Genomic DNA, 26,477 nt, shown 5'->3' with positions numbered 1-26,477 from the left:
TAGGAGACATCCAGGTAGGGCTTTCTCATAGGACTGGTTGTTTATACAAGGACTCAAGCAAAAGCTGCTGGCAGAATTCTGTAGTTTGTGTGATATCAATGGTTTTTTTTCTGTTTTTAAAAAAAAATCAATTTTGAAGTTAGTGACGTGACCACACAGATATTTGCAAAGCATGTTAGTGTGAAAGGGTAGAACTACATATGTGCAGCTCTTTTGGGAAGAATATTAGTTTGTGATGCAAGTTTCCAGGTTTTTCTGGCAGATGCAGAGCAAAAGGAGGTTGTTTACTTGACAACTGTGTTGTACGATTAGTGATTGGATCAGCAGCAGTTTCCACTCATGAGCAGCAGTGCTGTATAGGACTGGAAAGGTACTTTAACTTTGTGGGGGTTAAGCACATAGCTTTACAGCTTCGCTAGTGCTAAAATGTCATGCACTAACAAATTAGAGCATGTCATTTTATCAGAATAAGGGCCCTTTAAATATACATTGCATATGGGAACCTTTTTCTAAAATGTTTTTCCTGTGTTTTAAAAGGACATTAAGTTGTGCTGGACACAACTTGTTTTTCCTTGTGCATGCAACTCTTTTTAGAGGTTTTCTCACATTTTAAACCTTTACAGATGAAACTCACATATTCTTGATCCCTGTGAAAGAATACACAGTTAGAAGGGAAAAGGCCACATGCATAATATAGAGCAATTAAACCACTGCAAAAATATAAGTCCCACACTGTATCATGCACGTTAACCTTAAAGGATTACTTTCTGTTATAATTTTTAAGCTAAACAACTAACATATTAAAGTTAATAAACATTAATTAAAACCTACTGACCTATATTTTCTCCAAAACGACGTTTCATAACGTTCTAAAAGTTATATCTTTTATTCGCCGATGATGTCACGTTATCCTGCCCACTATTTTCAGCACTGCATGTTCAAAATACTTAAACCAATAACTTTGTGTTTAAAGCGCCATTTTGAAACCTAGGTATTGTAAACGGATTGGTACAGAGCAAAGGATACCCACGGAGTGGGTTTGGAAAACAATTACATTTGCAGACAAGATTTCTGATATACGGTAGAGATATGTTAATGAAATGCTATTGATAAAAAGCGTATTTGGGGTAGTTAGTTAGTAACAGGCATAGAAAATATTTACTTACAGTGGCCCTTTAAGTGCAAAATGCAAGAACATCATTGATCTGTAAAAGGGCACCACTTCAGAGAATGCAAGAATACCTAAGATCTAAGATGATAGAGCCTAATATGGGGATGTGAAGCTTGACTAACAGTACTTGTAAGGGGATTACAATAAGAGAACAACTTTCAAGAGATCTGTGTGCACAGAGGGAAAACAGTAACCATGCTATTATAGCTGTCCCTGTAGTTTAATTTCCCTTTAAGTACAGAAAAATGGATCTAAGTTTCCTTTGAATTCATTTAAACTTACCTTGTTTCTCTCCTGATCTTGACTGGCAGTCTTCTGAGTTTTGACAGCCACTGTTAAGCTTATTGGTTCTCCACACAGCTTTTCTAATTTGCCTCTTGCACCTGCACAAGGATGCGCTGAATTTAGACTCCAGTGGTGCCAAACAGGATGGGATGATATTTTTGCAGTGGCTCCAGTCTACCAGTTGCTGACCAGGTCCATCTGACCAAAAGCCTGTTCTGTTTAGAATACAAGTTTCTTTCCTGGTCTGTCTGACTTAATGCTGTACCCACCTAATTGCTTTTCTGGTAACTTCTATTTGGTGAATTGGCTGCGTCGGCAAGTGAAGAAAATTATTTCCTGCCTTCCATTTACAATACTTTCTGTTTGTTTATTTATTACAGGAGGATCATTGACCAAACACTTTGGTCATAGTATACATGCTGTAAAATAACTTCAGACATCCCAGAACTTCATAGCATGGAACATAGTTTTCAGTAATAGCCCTTAGAAAACCAAACTGTTGAAATGCAATGTAGCTGCTTTACAATTGGGTTGTTAGTTTTTTTTAATAAATGTACTTTTTAACATATTTAAAATCAATGTGTATTAAAGGCAGGTTATATCACAGGCATGAGAACAATCAAGTATGTGCATAGTATACTTCTAATTTTCTAGCAAATTTGTAATTAAATAGAAGAAAGTTCAGTACATATTTAAAAAGAATTCCAGCAACTTAAAAAAAATAATAATCTCTATATATATATATATATATATATATATATATATATATATATATATATATATATATATATATATATATATATATATATATATATATATATATATATATATATATATATATATATGTGTATATATAAATATATATATATATCAGAAAAGAGAGAGAACAGCACCCCTGAGATAGAACAAAAGCTAGAATAACTTCCATGCCTGTTCATTTCAATTGCAACTCAGGGTGCACGTTCTTTTAGCACACGTTGATGCCTTTCCACAGAGAAAAAAATATCCTGTAGCATATCAGTCTGATCCTGCCCAATGACAGTCCAGCGCCGAAATACCAGGCAATTCTTCTCTGAACAAGAGAAACAACAACCCCAGACGATCGTTTCGACCTTCTGTGAGCCTCGTCAGTGAGGTGCAGTTGTATCTCTCTAAGGGCATGTGTGCAAGGAGTCCACGTCTGGTTTCCCCCATTACTCTTAGGGAGACCCAAGAGTAATTTGCATAAATATCAGAAAAGAGAGAGAACAGCACCCCTGAGATAGAACAAAAGCTAGAATAACTTCCATGCCTGTTCATTTCAATTGCAACTCAGGGTGCACGTTCTTTTTGCACATGTTGATGCCTTTCCACAGAGAATATATATATATATATATATATATATATATATATATATATATATATATATATATATATATACAGGGAGTGCAGAATTATTAGGCAAATGAGTATTTTGACCACATCATCCTCTTTATGCATGTTGTCTTACTCCAAGCTGTATAGGCTCGAAAGCCTACTACCAATTAAGCATATTAGGTGATGTGCATCTCTGTAATGAGAAGGGGTGTGGTCTAATGACATCAACACCCTATATCAGGTGTGCATAATTATTAGGCAACTTCCTTTCCTTTGGCAAAATGGGTCAAAAGAAGGACTTGACAGGCTCAGAAAAGTCAAAAATATTGAGATATCTTGCAGAGGGATGCAGCACTCTTAAAATTGCAAAGCTTCTGAAGCGTGATCATCGAACAATCAAGCGTTTCATTCAAAATAGTCAACAGGGTCGCAAGAAGCGTGTGGAAAAACCAAGGTGCAAAATAACTGCCCATGAACTGAGAAAAGTCAAGCGTGCAGCTGCCAAGATGCCACTTGCCACCAGTTTGGCCATATTTCAGAGCTGCAACATCACTAGAGTGCCCAAAAGCACAAGGTGTGCAATACTCAGAGACATGGCCAAGGCTGAAAGACGACCACCACTGAACAAGACACACAAGCTGAAACGTCAAGACTGGGCCAAGAAATATCTCAAGACTGATTTTTCTAAGGTTTTATGGACTGATGAAATGAGAGTGAGTCTTGATGGGCCAGATGGATGGGCCCGTGGCTGGATTGGTAAAGGGCAGAGAGCTCCAGTCCGACTCAGATGCCAGCAAGGTGGAGGTGGAGTACTGGTTTGGGCTGGTATCATCAAAGATGAGCTTGTGGGGCCTTTTCGGGTTGAGGATGGAGTCAAGCTCAACTCCCAGTCCTACTGCCAGTTTCTGGAAGACACCTTCTTCAAGCATTGGTACAGGAAGAAGTCTGCATCCTTCAAGAAAAACATGATTTTCATGCAGGACAATGCTCCATCACACGCGTCCAAGTACTCCACAGCGTGGCTGGCAAGAAAGGGTATAAAAGAAGAAAATCTAATGACATGGCATCCTTGTTCACCTGATCTGAACCCCATTGAGAACCTGTGGTCCATCATCAAATGTGAGATTTACAAGGAGGGAAAACAGTACACCTCTCTGAACAGTGTCTGGGAGGCTGTGGTTGCTGTTGCACGCAATGTTGATGGTGAACAGATCAAAACACTGACAGAATCCATGGATGGCAGGCTTTTGAGTGTCCTTGCAAAGAAAGGTGGCTATATTGGTCACTGATTTGTTTTTGTTTTGTTTTTGAATGTCAGAAATGTTTATTTGTGAATGTTGAGATGTTATATTGGTTTCACTGTTAAAAATAAATAATTGAAATGGGTATATATTTGTTTTTTGTTAAGTTGCCTAATAATTATGCACAGTAATAGTCACCTGCACACACAGATATCCCCCTAAAATAGATATAACTAAAAACAAACTAAAAACTACTTCCAAAACTATTCAGCTTTGATATTAATGAGTTTTTTGGGTTCATTGAGAACATGGTGGTTGTTCAATAATAAAATTAATCCTCAAAAATACAACTTGCCTAATAATTCTGCACTCCCTGTATATATATATATATCTAAAAAAGAATAATAGGGCCCCATGTAGTACTTAGCGGATGAACAATGTTCTTGACTTGGGAACCTGTCCACCTTCGTAAATAGAGAACACGTGTGCTATTGTACAAGGACTTCCTCTTACAACACCGCCTCTGCACTACCTGTCAATCATCCTAGACAAACTTTGAGGTGACGGAGAAGCAATGTTGTATGACCCCTGCTTCTTACATTGCAGAAAGCAGGCTCATAGGAGCTCCAAAGCAGCATCCTCTGCTTAGTATATATTGTTAATAATGTAAGGTAGCATAGATATAATGTAATGGTTCTAAATGAAGAAGGGAAGAGGTTGTTATTGTTATCATTACATCCCTCACAAATTAATCTTTTTGAGAAATGGTGTCTTTTCTGAAATAAATTGTATAGTATATAGTGTTAACATGCAAGTGTTAGCAATGTAAGACTTGGGCAAGCTCTTGGGCCCTATTTTGGCTTACGCAAACAAGGCACAGGTATATTTGTAAAGGCTTACAGTTATTTTAGAAGTATTATACAGGTATATAATGGAAGATTTTTCCCAAATAACTTACATTCTAGGGGGGTATAATAAGAGAATGCCCATGAAGCTTACAGTTTAGAGGTAGGTCTAAAACTTTTTTTTTATTCAGCTAGCTATTGCCTTTAGCTCTCTGCTGGCTTTCAGCACTTAGTATTGTGTTTGGGGAAGAATTATTTCAAGAAATCTGTGTTTTTTTTGTGTGTATGCATATATATATATATATATAATCTCAATTGATAGATGTTTGTGTATGTATGTGCATATGCGTGTGTATGTGTATAACTCTGTGTATGTATGTTCTGTAACTGTGTGTGTGAACATTTATTTTGGAAATGCCATAAAAAAAAATTCACGTTACTCCCTGAACAAAAACATATTATGGCTAAAAAAGGCCTAAAACCTTTGGGTGCGGGGGCTATGGGGGCAGCAGAATTTTGAGTGCATAGGGCAGCACAAAACCTAAACACACCACTGGCTCCATTTACTCCAACTGAACTATAAAAAATAAAGCAAGTAGTTTCAAAGGGAAACACAACTAAAACAGCAATGATGATATTTAACCAGATTTTATAGTTTTCAGCATATTATGTTTTAAATTATGTTCCATTGTGTATTTTAATCAGACATTTTCTCTCCTTTGACTTAGTCCTATAAGCCAGTTTCAGACCAAACTGTGAGCTGCTGGCGAAATGCACCATTACACATATTTTAGATTTAGCTTCATTGCTATTTTAATTGTTGTAGATGGGTCCGTGGATGCAGAACGGAGCATTGTTACTGACCTCGTTAGTCAGATGGATCCACAGGGCAGGCGCACCATTTTTGTCTTAACCAAAGTAGACCTTGCTGAGAAGAATGTTGCAAGTCCGAATCGTGTAAGTAGCCTATTTTGCATTACTTAGAGCACAATGTTAACATTTTATTGTAATGTTTTATTATTTCTTTAAAAATATAAGTATTTTCAAACAGTTTGAAATAATATATGTATACAAGTTATTGAATTTTATTGCTGAAATACCTTCTATATTCATGAATTGTTTTATTTCTCTTGTTAAGTGTATCCAGTCCACGGATCATCCATTACTTGTGGGATATATTCCCTTCCCAACAGGAAGTTGCAAGAGGATCACCCACAGCAGAGCTGCTATAAAGCTCCTCCCCTCACATGTCATACCCAGTCATTCTCTTGCAACCCTCAACATAGATGGAGGTCGTGAGAGGACTGTGGTGTTTTATACTTAATTATTTCTTCAATCAAAAGTTTGTTATTTTTAAATGAGTGTGCTGTTTTTTTCTCAGGCAGTATTTGGAAGAAGAATCTGCCTGCGTTTTCTATGATCTTAGCAGAAGTAACTAAGATCCACTGGCTGTTCTCACACATTCTGAGGAGTGGGGTAATTTCAGAAAGTGAATGGCGTGCGGGGTCTCCTGCAACTAAGGTATGTGCAGTAAAATATTTTTCTAAGGAATGGAATTGACTAAGAAAATGCTGCTGATACCGAAGTAATGTAAGTAAAGCCTTAAATGCAGTGAAAGCGACTGGTATCAGGCTTATTAATGTATGTGCAGTAAAATAATTTTCTAAGGAATGGAATTTGACTAAGAAAATGCTGCTAATACTGAAGTAATGTAGTAAAGCCTTAAATGCAGTGGAAGCGACTGGTATCAGGCTTATCAATAGAGATACATACTCTTTAAAAAAGATGTTTTAAAACGTTTGCTGGCATGTTTAATAGTTTTTTAAGGTACATTGGTGATAAAACTTATTGGGGCATAATTTTTTCCACATGGCTGACTTAATTTCTGCATAGAAACAGTTAACTGAGGCTTCCCACTGTTGTAATAATGAGTGGGAGGGGCCTATTTTAGCGCTTTTTTTGCGCAGTAAAAATTCAGACTCAGTCTTCCTGCTTCTTCCTGCATGATCCAGGACGTCTCTAGAGAGCTCAAGGGACTTCAAAAGTCATTTTGAGGGAGGTAATCAGTCACAGCAGACCTGTGACAGTGTGTTTGACTGTGTTAGAAACGTTTTTTTGTCTATTGATTATCCGTTTTGGATATTAAGGGGTTAATCATCCATTTGCAAGTGGGTGCAATTCTCTGCTAGCTTAATTCATTTACTGTGAAAATTTGGTTGGTATAACTGATTTGGTTCATTGTTATTTCAACTTGAGACAGGTTTTGTGCTTCTTAAAGGCGCAGTAGCGTTTTTTATATTGCTTGTAAACTTATTTTAAAGTGTTTTCCAAGCTTGCTAGTCTCATTGCTAGTCTGTTTAAACATGTCTGACACAGATGAATCTGTTTGTTCATTATGTTTGAAGGCCAGTGTGGAGCCCCATAGGAATATGTGTACTAAATGTATTGATTTCACTTTAAATAATAAAGGTCAGTCTTTATCTATAAAAGAATTATCACCAGACGACGAGGGGGAAGTTATGCCGACTAACTCTCCTCACGTGTCAGTACCTTCGCCTCCCGCTCAGGGGGCGCGTGCTAATATGGCGCCAAGTACATCAGAGACGCCCATAGCAATTACTTTACAGGACATGGCTACAATCATGAATAATACCCTGTCAGAAGTATTATCTAGATTGCCAGAATTGAGAGGCAAGCGCGATAGCTCTGGGATTAGGAGAGATGCAGAGCGCGCTGGTGCTGTAAGAGCCATGTCTGATACTGCGTCACAGTTTGCAGAACATGAGGACGGAGAGCTTCATTCTGTGGGTGACGGATCTGATCCGGGGAAACCTGATTCAGAGATCTCTCATTTTAAATTTAAGCTTGAGAACCTCCATGTATTGCTTGGGGAGGTTTTAGCTGCTCTGAATGACTGTAACACAGTTGCAATTCCAGAGAAATTGTGTAGGCTGGATAGATACTATGCGGTACCGGTGTGTACTGACGTTTTTCCTATACCTAAAAGGCTTACAGAAATTTAGCAAGGAGTGGGATAGACCCGGTGTGCCCTTTTCCCCACCTCCTATATTTAGGAAAATGTTTCCAATAGACGCCACTACACGAGACTTATGGCAGACGGTCCCTAAGGTGGAGGGAGCAGTTTCTACTTTAGCTAAGCGTACCACTATCCCGGTGGAGGATAGTTGTGCTTTTTCGGATCCAATGGATAAAAAATTAGAAGGTTACCTTAAGAAAATGTTTGTTCAACATGGTTTTATCTTGCAGCCCCTTGCATGCATTGCGCCTGTCACTGCTGCTGCGGCATTCTGGTTTGAGTCTCTGGAAGAGGCCATTCACACAGCTCCATTGGATGAAATTATGGACAAGCTTAAATCACTTAAGCTAGCTAATGCATTTGTTTCTGATGCCATTGTACATTTGACTAAACTAACGGCTAAGAACTCCGGATTCGCCATCCAGACGCGGAGAGCGCTATGGCTTAAATCCTGGTCAGCTGACGTGACTTCTAAATCTAAATTACTTAATATTCCTTTCAAGGGGCAGACCTTATTCGGGCCCGGCTTGAAAGAAATTATTGCTGACATTACTGGAGGTAAGGGTCATACCCTTCCTCAGGACAGGGCCAAATCAAAGGCCAAACAGTCTAATTTTCATGCCTTTCGAAATTTCAAGGCAGGAGCAGCATCAACTTCCTCCGCTCCAAAACAGGAAGGAACTGTTGCTCGTTACAGACAGGCCTGGAAAACTAACCAGTCCTGGAACAAGGGCAAGCAGGCCAGAAAACCTACTACTGCCCCCAAGACAGCATGAAGGAACGGCCCCCTATTCGGAAACGGATCTAGTGGGGGGCAGACTTTCTCTCTTCGCCCAGGCGTGGGCAAGAGATGTCCAGGATCCCTGGGCGTTGGAGATCATATCTCAGGGATATCTTCTGGACTTCAAAGCTTCTCCTCCTCGAGGGAGATTCCATCTATCAAGGTTATCAGAAAACCAGATAAAGAAAGAGGCATTCCTACGCTGTGTACAAGACCTCCTAGTAATGGGGGTGATCCACCCTGTTCCGCGGACGGAACAAGGGCAGGGATTTTACTCAAATCTGTTTGTGGTTCCCAAGAAAGAGGGAACCTTCAGACCAATCTTGGACCTAAAGATCTTAAACAAATTCCTAAGAGTTCCATCATTCAAAATGGAAACTATTCGAACCATCCTACCCATGATCCAAGAGGGTCAGTACATGACCACAGTGGACTTAAAGGATGCCTACCTTCACATACCGATTCACAAAGATCATTATCGGTACCTAAGATTTGCCTTTCTAGACAGGCATTACCAGTTTGTAGCTCTTCCCTTCGGGTTGGCTACGGCCCCGAGAATCTTTACAAAGATTCTGGGCTCACTTCTGGCGGTTCTAAGACCGTGAGGCATAGCGGTGGCTCCGTATCTAGACGACATCCTGATACAGGCGTCAAGCTTTCAAATTGCCAAGTCTCATACAGAGATAGTTCTGGCATTTCTGAGGTCGCATGGGTGGAAAGTGAACGTGGAAAAGAGTTCTCTATCACCACTCACAAGAGTCTCCTTCCTAGGGACTCTTATAGATTCTGTAGAGATGAAAATTTACCTGACGGAGTCCAGGTTATGAAAACTTCTAAATGCTTGCCGTGTCCTTCATTCCATTCCACGCCCGTCAGTGGCTCAGTGCATGGAAGTAATCGGCTTAATGGTAGCGGCAATGGACATAGTGCCATTTGCACGCCTGCATCTCAGACCGCTGCAATTATGCATGCTAAGTCAGTAGAATGGGGATTACTCTGATTTGTCCCCTCTACTAAATCTTGATCAAGAGACCAGAGATTCTCTTCTCTGGTGGCTTTCTCGGGTCCATCTGTCCAAGGGCATGACCTTTCGCAGGCCAGATTGGACGATTGTAACAACAGATGCCAGCCTTCTAGGTTGGGGCGCAGTCTGGAACTCCCTGAAGGCTCAGGGATCGTGGACTCAGGAGGAGAAACTCCTCCCAATAAATATTCTGTAGTTAAGAGCAATATTCAATGCTCTTCTAGCTTGGCCTCAGTTAGCAACACTGAGGTTCATCAGATTTCAGTCGGACAACATCACGACTGTGGCTTACATCAACCATCAAGGGGGAACCAGGAGTTCCCTAGCGATGTTAGAAGTCTCAAAGATAATTCGCTGGGCAGAGTCTCACTCTTGCCACCTGTCAGCGATCAACATCCCAGGCGTGGAGAACTGGGAGGCGGACTTTCTAAGTCGCCAGACTTTTCATCCGGGGGAGTGGGAACTTCATCCGGAGGTGTTCGCTCAACTGATTCATCGTTGGGGCAAACCAGAACTGGATCTCATGGCGTCTCGCCAGAACGCCAAGCTTCCTCGTTACGGATCCAGGTCCAGGGACCCGGGAGCGGCGCTGATAGATGCCCTAGCAGCCCCTTGGGTTTTCAACATGGCTTATGTGTTTCCACTGTTTCCGCTGCTGCCTCGACTGATTGCCAAGATCAAACAGGAGAGAGCATCGGTGATTCTGATAGCGCCTGCGTGGCCACGCAGGACCTGGTATGCAGACCTAGTGGACATGTCGTCCTGTCCACCATGGTCTCTTCCTCTGAGGCAGGACCTTCTAATACAAGGTCCTTTCAACCATCCAAATCTAATTTCTCTGAGGCTGACTGCATGGAGATTGAACGCTTGATCCTATCAAAGCGTGGCTTCTCAGAGTCAGTTATTGATACCTTAATACAGGCACGGAAGCCTGTTACCAGAAAAATCTACCATAAGATATGGCGTAAATACTTATATTGGTGCGAATCCAAGAGTTACTCATGGAGTAAGATTAGGATTCCTAGGATATTGTCCTTTCTACAAGAGGGTTTGGAAAAGGGCTTATCTGCTAGTTCGTTAAAGGGACAGATTTCTGCTCTGTCTATTCTTTTGCACAAGCGTCTGGCAGAAGTTCCAGACGTCCAGGCTTTTTGTCAGGCTTTGGCTAGGATTAAGCCTGTGTTTAAAACTGTTGCTCCTCCGTGGAGCTTAAACTTGGTTCTTAAAGTTCTCCAAGGAGTTCCGTTTGAACCCCTTCATTCCATTGATATTAAGCTTTTATCTTGGAAAGTTCTGTTTTTGATGGCTATTTCCTCGGCTCGAAGAGTCTCTGAGTTATCTGCCTTACATTGTGATTCTCCTTATCTGATTTTCCATTCAGACAAGGTAGTTCTGCGTACTAAACCTGGGTTTTTACCTAAGGTAATCATTGTGCCCTAATCCTTCTTCAAAGAAGTAACGTCTTTTGCATAATCTGGACGTAGTCCGTGCCCTGAAGTTCTATTTACAGGCAACTAAAGATTTTCGTCAAACTTCTTCCCTGTTTGTCGCTTACTCTGGACAGAGGAAAGGTCAAAAAGCTTCGGCAATCTCTCTCTCCTTTTGGCTTCGTAGCATAATACGTTTAGCCTATGAGACTGCTGGACAGCAGCCCCCTGAAAAGATTACAGCTCATTCTACTAGAGCTGTGGCTTCCACCTGGGCCTTTAAGAATGAGGCCTCTGTTGAACAGATTTGCAAGGCTGCGATTTGGTCTTCGCTTCACACCTTTTCAAAATTTTACAAATTTGACACTTTTGCTTCTTCGGAGGCTGTTTTTGGGAGAAAGGTTCTACAGGCAGTGGCTCCTTCCGTTTAAGTTCCTGCCTTGTCCCTCCCATCATCCGTGTACTTTAGCTTTGGTATTGGTATCCCACAAGTAATGGATGATCCGTGGACTGGATACACTTAACAAGAGAAAACATAATTTATGCTTACCTGATAAATTTATTTCTCTTGTAGTGTATCCAGTCCACGGCCCGCCCTGTCTTTTTAAGGCAGATCTAAATTTTAATTAAAAACTCCAGTCACCACTGCACCCTATGGTTTCTCTTTTCTTGTTTTGTTTCGGTCGAATGACTGGATATGACATGTGAGGGGAGGAGCTATATAGCAGCTCTGCTGTGGGTGATCCTCTTGCAACTTCCTGTTGGGAAGTAATGGATGATCCGTGGACTGGATACACTACAAGAGAAATAAATTTATCAGGTAAGCATAAATTATGTTTTTTATCTGTTTCCATCTTAATGGGAGGAGAGTCCACTGCTTAATTCATTACTTGTGGGAATTAAGAACCTGGCCACCAGGAAGAGGCAAAGACACCCCAGCCAAAGGCTTAAATACCTCTCCCACTCCCCTCATCCCCCAGTCATTCTGCCAAGGTAACAAAGCACAGTATCACAGGAGGTTGGCAGAGAAGTGTCGGAAGATTCAAAGAAGTCTCTTATGGAGGCTAGTACTCTTCGCAATGGGACTGGAGTTTTAAGTAGTCCTGTCAGCCTCTCAGTGAGAGCATGGGTGATGCAGGGAGAGTCTTTCTGCGAAACCATCCCGACTCAGATTAAGAGCTCCATAAGCAGTCAGCATTTACGAGTTTCACTGCCTGCATTCTGCTCTCAAGTCTGCTCTCAAGTCCATGTCAGGAGCGATGCTACTAACCTGTCACATTTGAAAGGCCATGTTTCTGTTCCACGGCATAGATTCTGGTAAGATCGTTTCATTTTTTATATATGTATGATAGTGTGACTCCTTTTATCTGTATAAAATCAAGGGTTAATATCTTCTGAGGGGCATTATTGAACAGGGGGGAATAATCTTTATATATTTATTTGATTTTATGCTGCTGTGTGAGATGTTATGGGCTCATAGGCTGTTATGGAATATACAGGTTTCACTTTCACTTTGAGAGCCATGCAGCTTACAAGCTTGGCGCGCTTTTTCTCATACCAGGGACGGTCCTGCATTGTGCACCATGTGATTCTTTCCCTCTTTCCTGACCGGGTGTCTATCAGAGTGGAGTCCCAACTCTCTTTACTGTCTGGGTCATGGGAGGTGGTAAGTGCCCCAGCCATTGGTATATAAAGGTGTAGTTTTTTGAATAAAATGTTTTATTTATGTAGTTCTTTGGTTATTGCACTAGCGATGGAGGATTCTGTTACTTAGAGGGCACTCCCTCTATTCCTAAAGAGTAATTCCTGTTTATATTGTGAGAAGGCCTTAGTACCGTCTCCTCAATTATGTTCCATATGCCTTGATATTGTGATAATGGTTACATAGACCAAATTGCCTGAGGATCCTTTGATTCCTAAATTGGATAGAGTTTGAGGACAGGGTGGTACCTTATCCTTCCCTGCTCCTGTTTGATGGCGAACATTGTTAAGAATGAATTTCGACTGGATTGTTCCTCTCTTCTCCCTTTAACAAGTCGTTCCTGGTCCTGGACTCTCAATGCAGTTGTGAGGTTCCGTCCCTAAAGGGATGGCGCTATCTTCACCCTTGCTAAACGTATTACTATCCCGTTTGAGGATAGCTCTTCGTTTTAAGAGCCCATGGATAAAGTATGGAAACTCTTTTAAGAAGGTTGTTTCAACATATGGGATATTTGTTTCAACTGGAGGCGGCCGTTGCAGCGGTTGCTGGAGAAACTACCTTCTGTTCTGACTCCTTATAGGATTTGATTGGGGTGGAGAGGTCCCCTCGAAGTTACTCAGGAAATATTTACGGCCTTGAGAGTTGCTAATTATTTTATCTGTGATGCTATTAGGCAGATTATTCGCCTAAATGCTAAGGCTTCAGCTTTTTCTCCCTCCCCTTTAAGGGAATGATTTTGTTTGGTCCAGGCCTGGACTCAATTATCTCCACAGACACAGGGGGCAAGGGTGCTCTTCTACCGCAAGAGAATATGAACGAGTCTAAGGGACAATTTTCGTTCTTTTCATTTTTATAAAGCCCATGTCAGCAGTCCTCCGCTAAGCCTGGGCAAACCAAGAGCTCTTGGAAGCCGGCTCAGTCCTGGAATAAATCCAAGCATAGCAAGAAGCCCGCCGAGTCTAAGTCGGCATGAACGTGCGGTCCCCAGTCCTCTTCAGTCGCTTGGTTCTGGGACGTGCAGGATCCATGGGTCCTGGAGGTCATAGCTCAGGGTTACAAGATAGGTTTCAAGTCTCAGCCACGCAATGGCAGTTCCTCCTCTCTCTCCTGTCTTTCTGACCAGAAAGTAGGGAAGCCTTTCTGGGGTGCGTACGGGATCTGTCCTCCTAGGAGTTATTGTCCCGGTGCCTATCGCAGTGAGAGGTTTGGGATACTATTCAAACCTTTTTGTGGCTCCAAAGAAGGAGGGAACTTTCCGTCTGATTGGGACCTGAAGTGCTTAAACAAGTTTTTAAATGTCAGCTCGTTCAAGTGGGAGACAATAGGTCCTTTCTTCCCCTTGTTCAAGAACGGCAGTTCATGACCATGATAGATCCGAAGGATGCTCCCTTCACATACCAATCCTCAAGGACCACTTCCAGTTCCTAAGGTTTGCGTTCCTGGACCAGCATTTCCAGTTTATTGATCTTCTGTTTGGTCTAGCTGGTATAGTGGTGAGCATAGCTGCCTTCCAATTAGTTGACCAGGGTTTGATTCCTGACCAACGCAGCATTCTCCAAGAAGTTTTTCGGAGAGTGGACCATTCGGAATCTCTCCTCTGTCTTCTATCCCATGGATGGAAGATAAATCTAGAGAGAGTTCTCTTGAATCAAGTACCAGAGTAGAATTATTGGGTACTATAATAGTCTCCATAGACATGAGAATATTTCTAACAGAGAAGAGACGTTGCTGGCTAGCTTCAACATGTCTTGCCCTCCAGACCTCCTTAAGGCCATCTGTGGCTCGTTGTATGGAAGTGATTGGTCTCATGGTGTCCAACATGGACATCATTTCCTTTGCCAGGTTTCACCTCAGAGTGTTGCAACTGTGAATGCTGAAGCAGTGGAATGGCGATAATTTGGATCTGTCTCAAGAGATTTCTCTGGACAACCGATCGAGAGAATCGCTCTCTTGGTGTTTTTGTCCGGATCACTTGTCCCAAGGGATATCCGTCTCAAGACCATCCTGTGTGATTGCGACTACGATTGTGAGTCTATCAGGATGGGGAGCTGTTTGGGGTGCCAGGAAGGCACAGGGTCTATGGACTCAGAAGGAAAAGCTCCTCCCGATCACATTTTGGATCTTCGGCAATATACAATGCTCTGAAGGCTTGGCCTCTGCTGGGTTTGTCCCAGTTTATCAGATTCCAATCAGACAATATATCCTCGGTGGCTTGCATGAACCATCAGGGGGGAATGAGAAGCTCCCTAGCTATGAGGGAAGTATCTCGTATTCTGGAGTGGGCGGAGACACACATTTGTTCGCTGTCAGCGATCCACAGTCCGGGTGTGGACAAATGGGAAGCGCATTTCCTCAGCATACAATACTTTAATCCGGGGAATTGGTCTCTCCATCCCGAGTGTTTGCGGAAATTTGCAAGAGGAAGATCTTATGACATCTCATTACCAAGTTACCCAGATATAGGTCGAGGTACAAGGATCCTCAGGCGGAGCTAACAGATGCATTAGCGGGGCCTTGGAGGCTCAATCTAATTTATCTTTTACGGCTGTTACCACTACTAGTGTAGTGGCTCGAATCAAGCTGGCGTCAGTGACACTGATTGCTCTGTCTTGGCCGCAAAGGATATGGTTTGTGGACTAGTGGGGATGTTGTTATCTCTTCCATGGAAGTTACCTTGTCGCAGGGATCTGCTAACCAAGGTCTCTTTGTTCATCTATGTCTAGATCTCTGAGGCTGACTGCGTGGAGATTGAACGCTTAGTCCTAGCCAAGAGAGTGTTTTCTGAGACTGTTATTTCTCCAACATTGGTGTGTCCGGTCCACGGCGTCATCCTTACTTGTGGGAATATCTCTTCCCCAACAGGAAATGGCAAAGAGTCCCAGCAAAGCTGGCCATATAGTCCCTCCTAGGCTCCGCCCACCCCAGTCATTCTCTTTGCCGTTGCACAGGCAACATCTCCATGGAGATGGTTAAGAGTATGTGGTGTTTAGTTGTAGTTTTTTATTCTACTATCAAGAGTTTGTTATTTTAAAATAGTGCTGGTATGTACTATTTACTCTGAAACAGAAAAAGATGAAGAGTTCTGTTTGTGAGAGGAAGATGATTTTAGCAGACAGTAACTAAAATCGTTTGCTGTTTCCACATAGGACTGTTGAGATGAAGTAACTTCAGTTGGGGGAAACAGTTAGCAGACTTTTCTGCTTAAGGTATGACTAGCCATATTTCTAACAAGACTGTGAAATGCTGGAAGGCTGTCATTTCCCCTCATGGGGACCGGTAAGCCATTTTCTTAGTCTCAAACAGAATAAAGGGCTTAATATGGGCTATAAAACTGGTAGACACTTTTATGGGCAAAATCGATTGCTTTATTTGGGCATTTTATACATGTTTATGCTTGTTATTCACACCTATAAACTTGGGGAACGTTTTTTAACGTCAGGCACTGTGTTAGACACCTTTCCAGTCAGGAAGGGCCTTCCCAGTTGTAGGCTGAGCCTCATTTTCGCGCCATTACTGCGCAGTTACTTTTGAGAGCAAGACATGCAGATGCATGTGTTAGGATCTGAAAGTAGTTGGAAAAGTTCCTAGAAGGCTTCATTTGGTATCGTATTTCCCCGTGGGTTTGGTAGAGTCGCAGCAAAGGCTGTAGCTGGGACTGTAGAGGGGTTAAAACTGTAACCGGCTCCGGTTTCGTTATTTTAAGGGTTAAAGCTCAGAAAATTGGTGTGCAATACTTTGAATGCTTTAAGACACTGTGGTGAAAATTTGGTAAATTTTGAACAATTCCTTCATACTTTTTCACATATTCAGTAATAAAGTGTGCTCTGTTTAAAATTTAAAGAGACAGTAATGGTTTTGTTTTAAAACGGTTTTTTTGCTTTATTGACATGTTTAAGCCTGTTTAACATGTCTGTACCTTCAGATAAGCTATGTTCTCTATGTATGAAAGTCAATGTGTCTCCCCCTTCAAAATTATGTGATAATTGTGCCATAGCGTCCAAACAAAGTAAGGACAGTACTGCCACAGATAGTAAAATTGCCCAAGATGTTTCATCAGATGAAGGGAGTAGACATAGTTCTACATCATCTCCTTCTGTGTCTATGCCAGTTTTGCCCACGCAGGAGGCCCCTAGTACTTCTAGCGCGCCAATGCTTATTACTATGCAACAATTGACGGCAGTAATGGATAACTCCATAGCAAATATTTTATCCAAAATGCCTGCATATCAGAGAAAGCGCGATTGCTCTGTTTTAAACACCGAAGAGCAGGAGGGCGCTGATGATAATTGCTCTGTCATACCCTCACACCAATCTGAAGGGGCCATGAGGGAGGTTTTGTCAGATGGGGAAATTTCAGATTCAGGAAAAATTTCTCAACAGGCTGAACCTGATGTTGTGACATTTAAATTTAAATTAGAGCATCTCCGTGCACTGCTTAAGGAGGTGTTATCTACTCTGGATGATTGTGACAACCTGGTCATTCCAGAAAAATTATGCAAGATGGACAAGTTCCTAGAGGTTCCGGTGCACCCCGACGCTTTTCCTATACCCAAGCGGGTGGCGGACATAGTGAATAAGGAGTGGGAGAAGCCCGGCATACCTTTTGTCCCCCCTCCTATATTTAAGAAATTATTTCCTATGGTCGACCCCAGAAAGGACTTATGGCAGACAGTCCCTAAGGTCGAGGGGGCAGTTTCTACTCTAAACAAGCGCACTACTATTCCTATCGAGGATAATTGTGCTTTCAAAGATCCTATGGATAAAAAATTGGAGGGTTTGCTTAAAAAGATTTTTGTACAGCAAGGTTACCTTCTGCAACCCATTTCGTGCATTGTTCCTGTCACTACAGCAGCGTGGTTCTGGTTTGCAATTGTGGCGCGCAGCGCGCTTTGGCTAAAGTCTTGGTCAGCGGATGTATCATCCAAGACAAAATTGCTTAATATCCCCTTCAAGGGTAAAACTCTCTTTGGGCCAGAATTGAAAGAGATTATCTCAGACATCACTGGGGGAAAGGGCCACGCCCTCCCACAAGATAGGCTTTTCAAAGCCAAGAATAAGTCTAATTTTCGTTCCTTTCGTAATTTCAGGAACGGACCGGCCTCTAATTCTGCATCCTCTAAGCAAGAGGGTAATGCTTCACAAACCAAACCAGCCTGGAAACCGATGCAAGGCTGGAACAAGGGTAAGCAGGCCAAGAAGCCTGCTGCTGCTAACAAAACAGCATGAAGGAGTAGCCCCCGATCCGGGACCGGATCTAGTAGGGGGCAGACTCTCTCTCTTTGCTCAGGCTTGGGCAAGAGATGTTCAGGATCCCTGGACACTAGAAATAGTTTCTCAGGGTTATCTTCTGGAATTCAAGGAACTACCCCCAAGGGGAAGGTTCCACATGTCTCACTTATCCTCAAACCAAATAAAGAGACAGGCATTCTTACATTGTGTAGAAGACCTGTTAAAGATGGGAGTGATACACCCAGTTCCATCGGCGGAACAAGGAATGGGATTTTACTCAAATCTGTTTGTAGTTCCCAAAAAAGAGGGAACTTTCAGACCAATTCTGGATTTAAAGATCCTAAACAAATTTCTCAGAGTACCATCGTTCAAAATGGAAACCATTCGAGCGATTCTACCTACAATCCAGGAAGGTCAATTTATGACTACCGTGGATCTAAAGGATGCGTATCTTCACATTCCTATCCACAAAGAACATCATCAGTTCCTAAGGTTCGCCTTTCTGGACAAACATTACCAGTTTGTGGCCCTCCCATTCGGGTTAGCCACTGCTCCAAGGATTTTCACAAAGGTACTCGGGTCCCTTCTAGTGGTTCTAAGACCAAGGGGCATTGCAGTAGTACCGTACTTGGACGACATTCTAATACAAGCGTCGTCTTTTTCAAAGGCAAAGGCTCACACAAACATCGTTCTGGCCTTTCTCAGATCTCACGGATGGAAGGTGAACATAGAAAAAAGTTCCCTGTCTCCGTCGACAAGAGTTCCCTTCTTGGGAACAATAATAGATTCTTTAGAAATGAGGATTTTCCTGACAGAAGTCAGAAAGTCAAAACTTCTAAACGCTTTTCAAGTTCTTCATTCTATTCCTCGTCCTTCCGTAGCTCAGTGCATGGAAGTAGTAGGGTTGATGGTTGCAGCAATGGACATAGTTCCTTTTGCGCGAATTCATCTAAGACCATTACAACTGTGCATGCTGAAACAGTGGAATGGGGACTATACAGACTTGTCTCCAGTGATTCAAGTAGATCAGAAGACCAGAGACTCACTCCGTTGGTGGCTAACCCTGGACCACCTGTCCCAGGGAATGAGCTTCCGCAGACCAGAGTGGGTCATCGTCACGACCAACGCCAGTCTAGTGGGCTGGGGCGCGGTCTGGGAATCCCTGAAAGCTCAGGGACTTTGGTCTCGGGAAGAGTCTCTTCTCCCGATAAACATTCTGGAACTAAGAGCGATATTCAATGCTCTCAGGGCTTGGCCTCAACTAGCAAAGGCCAGATTCATAAGATTCCAATCAGACAACATGACGACTGTTGCTTATATCAATCATCAGGGGGGAACAAGGAGTTCCCTGGCGATGAGAGAAGTGACCAAAATAATAGAATGGGCAGAGGATCACTCCTGCCACCTATCTGCGATCCACATCCCAGGAGTGGAAAACTGGGAGGCGGATTATCTGAGTCGTCAGACATTCCATCCGGGGGAGTGGGAACTTCACCCGGAGATCTTTGCCCAATTAACTCAATTATGGGGCATTCCAGACATGGATCTGATGGCGTCTCGTCAGAACTTCAAGGTTCCTTGCTACGGGTTCAGATCCAGGGATCCCAAGGCGACTCTAGTGGATGCACTAGTAGCGCCTTGGACCTTCAACCTAGCTTATGTGTTTCCACCGTTTCCTCTCATTCCCAGGCTGGTAGCCAGGATCAAGCAGGAGAGGGCCTCGGTGATCTTGATAGCTCCTGCGTGGCCACGCAGGACTTGGTATGCAGACCTGGTGAATATGTCATCGGTTCCACCATGGAAGCTACCTTTGAGACAGGACCTTCTTGTACAGGGTCCATTCGAACATCCAAATCTGGTCTCCCTCCAGCTGACGGCTTGGAAATTGAACGCTTGATTCTATCAAAGCGTGGGTTTTCAGATTCTGTGATAGATACTCTGGTTCAAGCCAGAAAACCGGTAACTAGAAAAATTTACCATAAAATATGGAAAAGATATATCTGCTGGTGTGAATCCAAGGGATTCCCATGGAATAAGATCAAAATTCCTAAGATCCTTTCCTTTCTACAAGAAGGTTTGGATAAGGGATTATCAGCGAGTTCTCTAAAGGGACAGATTTCTGCTTTATCTGTCTTACTACACAAACGACTGGCAGCTGTGCCAGATGTTCAAGCATTTGTTCAGGCTCTGGTTAGGATCAAGCCTGTTTACAGACCTTTGACTCCTCCCTGGAGTTTAAATCTAGTTCTTTCAGTTCTCCAAGGGGTTCCGTTTGAACCTTTACATTCCATAGATATTAAGTTGTTATCTTGGAAAGTTTTGTTTTTGGTTGCTATTTCTTCTGCTAGAAGAGTTTCTGAGTTATCTGCTCTGCAGTGTACTCCGCCCTATCTGGTGTTCCATTCAGATAAGGTTGTTTTGCGTACTAAGCCTGGTTTTCTTCCAGAGGTTGTTTCCAACAAAAATATTAACCAGGAGATAGTTGTACCTTCTTTGTGTCCGAATCCAGTTTCAAAGAAGGAACGTTTGCTACACAATTTAGATGTAGTCCATGCTCTAAAATTCTATTTAGAAGCTACAAAAGAGTTCAGACAAACATCATCTCTGTTTGTCGTCTATTCTGGTAAAAAGAGAGGTCAAAAAGCGACTTCTACCTCTCTTTCCTTTTGGCTTAAAAGCATCATCCGATTGGCTTACGAGACTGCCGGACGGCAGCCTCCTGAAAGAATCACAGCTCACTCTGCTAGGGCTGTGGCTTCCACATGGGCCTTCAAGAACGAGGCTTCTGTTGATCAGATATGTAAGACAGCGACTTGGTCTTCACTGCACACTTTTGCCAAATTTTACAAATTTGATACTTTTGCTTCTTCAGGGGCTATTTTTGGGAGAAAGGTTTTGCAAGCCGTGGTGCCTTCTGTTTAGGTAACCTGATTTGCTCCCTCCCTTCATCCGTGTCCTAAAGCTTTGGTATTGGTTCCCACAAGTAAGGATGACGCCGTGGACCAGACACACCAATGTTGGAGAAAACAGAATTTATGCTTACCTGATAAATTACTTTCTCCAACGGTGTGTCCGGTCCACGGCCCGCCCTGGTTTTTTAATCAGGTTTGATGAATTATTTTCTCTAACTACAGTCACCACGGCACCCTATAGTTTCTCCTTTTTTTTCCTCCTGTCCGTCGGTCGAATGACTGGGGTGGGCGGAGCCTAGGAGGGACTATATGGCCAGCTTTGCTGGGACTCTTTGCCATTTCCTGTTGGGGAAGAGAGATTCCCACAAGTAAGGATGACGCCGTGGACCGGACACACCGTTGGAGAAAGTAATTTATCAGGTAAGCATAAATTCTGTTTTTTACTCTCATTCAAGCTTGTAGCTGGTTGCTCGTCGCATCTATCATAAGGTGTGGAGGACCTACTTATTCTGTTCTCCAGGATAAACTTAAAGTAGACATTAAATTATTGTCTTGGAAGGTCGTTTTCTACTGGCTGCGCGAGGAGTATCTGTGATTACTGCCTTGCAATGAGTCCCTCCTTTTCTGGATTTCCATGCTGATAAGGCTGTTCTACGAACCAAGTTAGGTTTTCTTCCTATGGTTGTGTCAATTCGCAACATCGATCAACGTAATTCTCGATGTGGTTTGTGCCTTGAAGTCCTATCTTCAGGCCACGTAGGAATTTAGACTAACTTCTTTCTCTGTTTGTTCTCTTTCCAGGAAGCGTGGGGGTCAGAGGGCCTCTTCGACTTCCTTATCTTTTTGGCTGAGGAGTGTCCTCCGTTTCGCATTGAGACAGCGGGACATAAGCCTCCTCTGAGGATTACAGCTCATTCAACTAGAGCTGTGGCCTCTTTTTGGGCCTTTAAGAACAAGGCTTCTATGGAGCAGATTTGTGAGGCGGCTACTTGGTCCTCTTTACATACTTTTGCAACATTTTACAAATTTGATGTTTTTGCTTCGGCGGGAGCAGTTTTTGGGAGAAAGGTTCTGCAGGCTGTGGTGCCCTCAGTATAGGGTCCGCCTCCTTTTACCCTCCCATTTCTTTCATTCAATGTCCTCTAGAGCTTGGGTATTTGTTCCCACAAGTAATGAATGAAGCAGTGGACTCTCCTCCTATTAAGATGGAAAACATAAATTATGCTTACCTGATAATTTCATTTCCACTGCTCCCACCTGTTTCTCCGGGGGGCAGACCTAAATTTAATATTATTCTTCTGGAACCATTTATACCCCGATATTCTCCTACTGTTCCTTGTTCCCTTGGCAGAATGACTGGGGGATGAGGGGAGTGGGGGAGGTATTTAAGCCTTTGACTGGGGTGTCTTTGCCTCCTCCTGGTGGCCAGGATCTTAATTCCCACAAGTAATGAATGAAGCAGTGGACTCTCCTCCCACAGATGGAAATTAAATTATCAATATAAGCATAATTTATGTTTTTTACATTTTGTCATTTAATGGGTTCAGTAGATGTATTTTGTAGTTTTTATACATGGCTATTTTATACATGGCTATTTGTATCTTTCTAGATTCAGCAAATAATTGAAGGCAAGCTGTTTCCAATGAAGGCACTGGGATACTTTGCTGTAGTCACAGGGAAAGGTAAAGATAGGATAAAAAGTACACCTATAGTAAATATTAAAAATGTTATAATATTACAAACCATATCTGGATTTTAGACTTGCAATTTAATTGCACTATAGCTCTAATAATCATGTATATATTATTTAGTTTAACTGCTACTACTTATGAACGGAAGTTAAAGGGACAGTCTACTCCAAAATGTTTAGTGCTTAAAGTTTATCAAGTTCAACCTATACAGATCTTAATTTATCTTGCCAGAAATGTATCTAAGCTATTGGCATTTACTATCTCCTTAGGTAATGAGTTGCACAATTTAATTGCTCTTGCTGTGAAAAGCTATTAAAATGCATAAAAATATAGGCAGCCTGCAGGGCCTTTGAAACAGTCAGAAATGTAAAGGTTTAAAGTATATAAATTATATTAATATAACAATGTTAGTTGTGCAAAGCTTGGGAATGGGTAGTAAAGGCATTTTCTATATTTTTCAACAAAAAAAGTTTGGAATATCTCCAGGCCAAAATGTTACACACCACTGTTCCTACCCATAACCTGCCACACCCACTACCCCACCCTCTCTCTGCATATGTTTAGCCATTGTAAAACATCTTATTGTGTAGTAAAAAGTGTTAATATTTGTTATTTTAAACCCTAACAAATTAAGTCATTTTAATATAATTATGAAAAATATATACATTTGCTGCCCATATATAAGAATCTCTCATTCACATGATGAAAAGTTGTGTAAACCAGGGCAGGTTCAATCTAAGGCAGCAGGAACATTGAAAAAACATTTTAAGTGTCCAATTTGCTTTTTTAATTTTGCATTGGAAGTAACCTGGGCAACTAACCATAGGTGACCTTTAACTTGAAATTGGGGACAGTCATTTGAAATGGCTCATTTTGCCTGCAATTCTAATCTTGTCAATACGTTAGTATTTGCTATGGAAAAGCTATGTGAACAAGAGGTAGTGGCAGTGGGGGCAGAAGGAAAAAGTGTACCTGTAGTTAATTTAACCCCTTAACCCATTCAGCCGTAGATCTATGTGGTGCGGTACATAGCCTATCGCACCGCATGATGTAGATCTACGTCCGACATGCTGAAAGCCCAAGCAGTCTCGGTGACGGCAGAGAGCTGCTGTTCCTGTGTCATAGTCTGTCACAGTCTGTAGCGATCTCTGTTGGTGCTGGCAGGAGAGCTTGGAGGGAAGGCAAGTGGGTGGCCCTAGCGGCGGAGGGGGAGTGGGAGGGACCCTACACTGCAGAAAAAATGTTTTGAATGGAGAGGGAGGGATGGGGCCGCTGTACAATAGAAAAAAGTTTGGTATGGGGAGTGGGGGATAAATAGCAATCAGGAGTGGGGAGTTTATCCCTAAGCTACAGAAAAAAAAATATTAAAAAAATCATAAATGATAGGTATAAAATGGGTACTGCCAGTACCTAAGATGGGGATTTTATTGGTAGGGGGAGGGTTAGAGAGCTGTTTGGGAGGAATTAGGGAGGTGAGAGGGTAAAAAAAATACAATTAATTTAAAAAAAAAGAAGCCATAAACTTTCACTGTCTGCCAGTACCTAATATGGTGGATGGGGAATTTTAGGAGTGTGGTGTGCAGCTGTAATTAGAGGCCTTCTAATCAGCCAAAAGCAATGGCAAAGCATACATGTCTGCTATTTATGAACAAAGGGGATCCCAGAGACGCTTTTCCAACCATTTGTTTTATGACTTCACAAATAGTATGTAAATAATTTCAGTGAGAAACCTAAAGTATGTAAAAAAAAAAAAGAAAGAAAAGTAACGCTTTTTTTATATAATAGCATTTGGCTGCAAAATGGTGACCTGAAATATACCAAAATTGTCCTAGATCAATACCTTGGACTGTCTACTTAAAAAATATATCTATCTATATAGGCTCTTTTTCTGTTTAAATGGAATGATAGCAAAAATGCTAAAAATTCTCTGGTACTTTTGGGAAAGTTTTTCTCTGAAATTCCCAGTAGTGAAGGGGTTAAATACAAACAAACAAAAACTTTATCAGCTGCTTGCCTGCATAAATGATCCCTTTAAGGGAATTATCTGCTAAAAATGAACTGTTCTATGGGTACAGAACATTTATTTTTTCCCCACAATATTCATTTAAAGTGACAGTCTACTCCAGATTTTTTATGGTTTAAAAAGATATATAAAATTGTTTTAAGCACATTTCCCTAATTTGCAACCTGGATATCTAAAAGCAGAAATCTCTGAAAATCTCTCAAAATCCAGATACCAGTGCTGTTCATTTACACTTTACTGGTCACATGTGGATTAATAAGCATATAAAATGTTTTTGTGTTTTAGGTCAATACTCAAAGATACAAATACATTACATCCTATAATAAAGGTCTTACTCTAATAGACAAAGCTACAGCTAGACGGTATCTCAAAAGGCTTGGGTGTACAAATGAGTTCCAGTTCAAGGTTTAAAGTCTAAAATCAGAATTAAGCATAGAAGTATCGATTGTAGAAAATCAAAAGTACCCAAGTAAACTCTGAATAAGAACATGTAAGCAGGTTGATTTAGCTAATTGAACTAGAAAAACAAAAGAATATATTAGAGAATGATGCAAATCAGTCTAACACAGAAAGTCACATATGACACCTGACTTCTCCAAAATCACTAATAGCATTGAACATAAAGAAGAAAAAATAGCATCAAGGGGGGGCTAAAAGACTTGGGTAGAACCCTGTGCCTAATGATAGGGGGTGAAGAAGAATTAGGAGTAAACAAAAAAAATGGCGAAGGGAAAGACCTTTTAACTCTGGGAAACCCACACATTCCTCTTGCTCCCCCATACAGATCAGATCAGTGTAGGGGAGCAGAGGTTAGCAGGTAAACAGTAAAAATATCCAAAATGAGCACATTCTTTATTTCTGGCATCAGTAGCGTTAGGAATTATTTATTAAATGTTATGCATTGGTTTAGTGTTCCTTAATTTTTTGTGAAAACTGGATAAAGTAGTCTTGTTATCCTTTTACTACTAAGAAGCAACAGGCTAATATGAGTTTGATAAAAAAAAACAACTTACCATTTGATTAATGTTTGCCAGACTACGGTAGCAATATATAACACATTTAGCCATATTTATTTATTCCTCTGCATGGGTTACACAAGAAGGATATGTCATGAAGGAATACTGAACAGATGCTTGTGCTTTTTTATAATTATTGTTTATATTGGTATAATTCAGTAGATTAAATATTTTTCAGCACAGCACCATGTACATAGAGCTAGATCACATTCAAGTTGCAGATTTAAACTAACAACCTAATGCCAATATTACATGCTCTAAATAGTTAACCTAGATTACTGTGTGTTTAACCTCTGCAAAGGGTATAATCCCACTCGAGAAACTTCAATCATTGTGGCTCCTGAGCAGGACACAGTCGGTGAGACAATCGTGAGCAGCAACATGTTCATGGACATTCAAATGCAAACATTACATCTGCTAATTACAACGTTAGTTGTCAAAGATTTAAATGGAGCTTTTTTTGTATTATTATGATTGGTAGTTCATTTTACAAATGGAATGTAATCTTGTCCCAAACTTCATTTTAACCACTAAACTGTTTCTCTGTACCTATTTAACTGTACCATTTAAAGAGGGCCACATGGACCTGAGGCCTGTTACTTGCATAACCATGTGTTAGCTTAGCATGCATTTGCTTTTTATATACTGCTAATAAAATATGTGTACATAAAAAATATCATATTCACCTATTGAGTCTACTCCCCATGAGATTGCTTTTGGACTACTACATTGTGATG

At 41.5% G+C, this 26,477-nt stretch overlaps 1 protein-coding gene across 4 annotated transcripts in view; it reads left to right on the top strand.

Annotated features, from left to right (window-relative positions):
• The window catches only part of OPA1 (OPA1 mitochondrial dynamin like GTPase), a 267,989-nt gene that overhangs the window by 44,960 nt on the left and 196,552 nt on the right, over positions 1–26,477 (top strand). For all 4 annotated transcript variants that reach the window (XM_053710217.1, XM_053710215.1, XM_053710216.1 and 1 more), the window contains 2 exons: positions 5,725–5,855; positions 22,620–22,692. In XM_053710217.1, the coding sequence (XP_053566192.1) occupies positions 5,725–5,855; positions 22,620–22,692 (204 nt within the window). The remainder of the gene's footprint in view (positions 1–5,724; positions 5,856–22,619; positions 22,693–26,477) is intronic.

This window comes from Bombina bombina, chromosome 4 (assembly GCF_027579735.1).
Source record: "Bombina bombina isolate aBomBom1 chromosome 4, aBomBom1.pri, whole genome shotgun sequence".
In the NCBI taxonomy this organism is placed as follows: domain Eukaryota; kingdom Metazoa; phylum Chordata; class Amphibia; order Anura; family Bombinatoridae; genus Bombina; species Bombina bombina.
The sequence above is the reverse complement of the archived record's forward strand: the minus strand, read 5'-3'. Positions and strand labels throughout refer to the sequence as shown.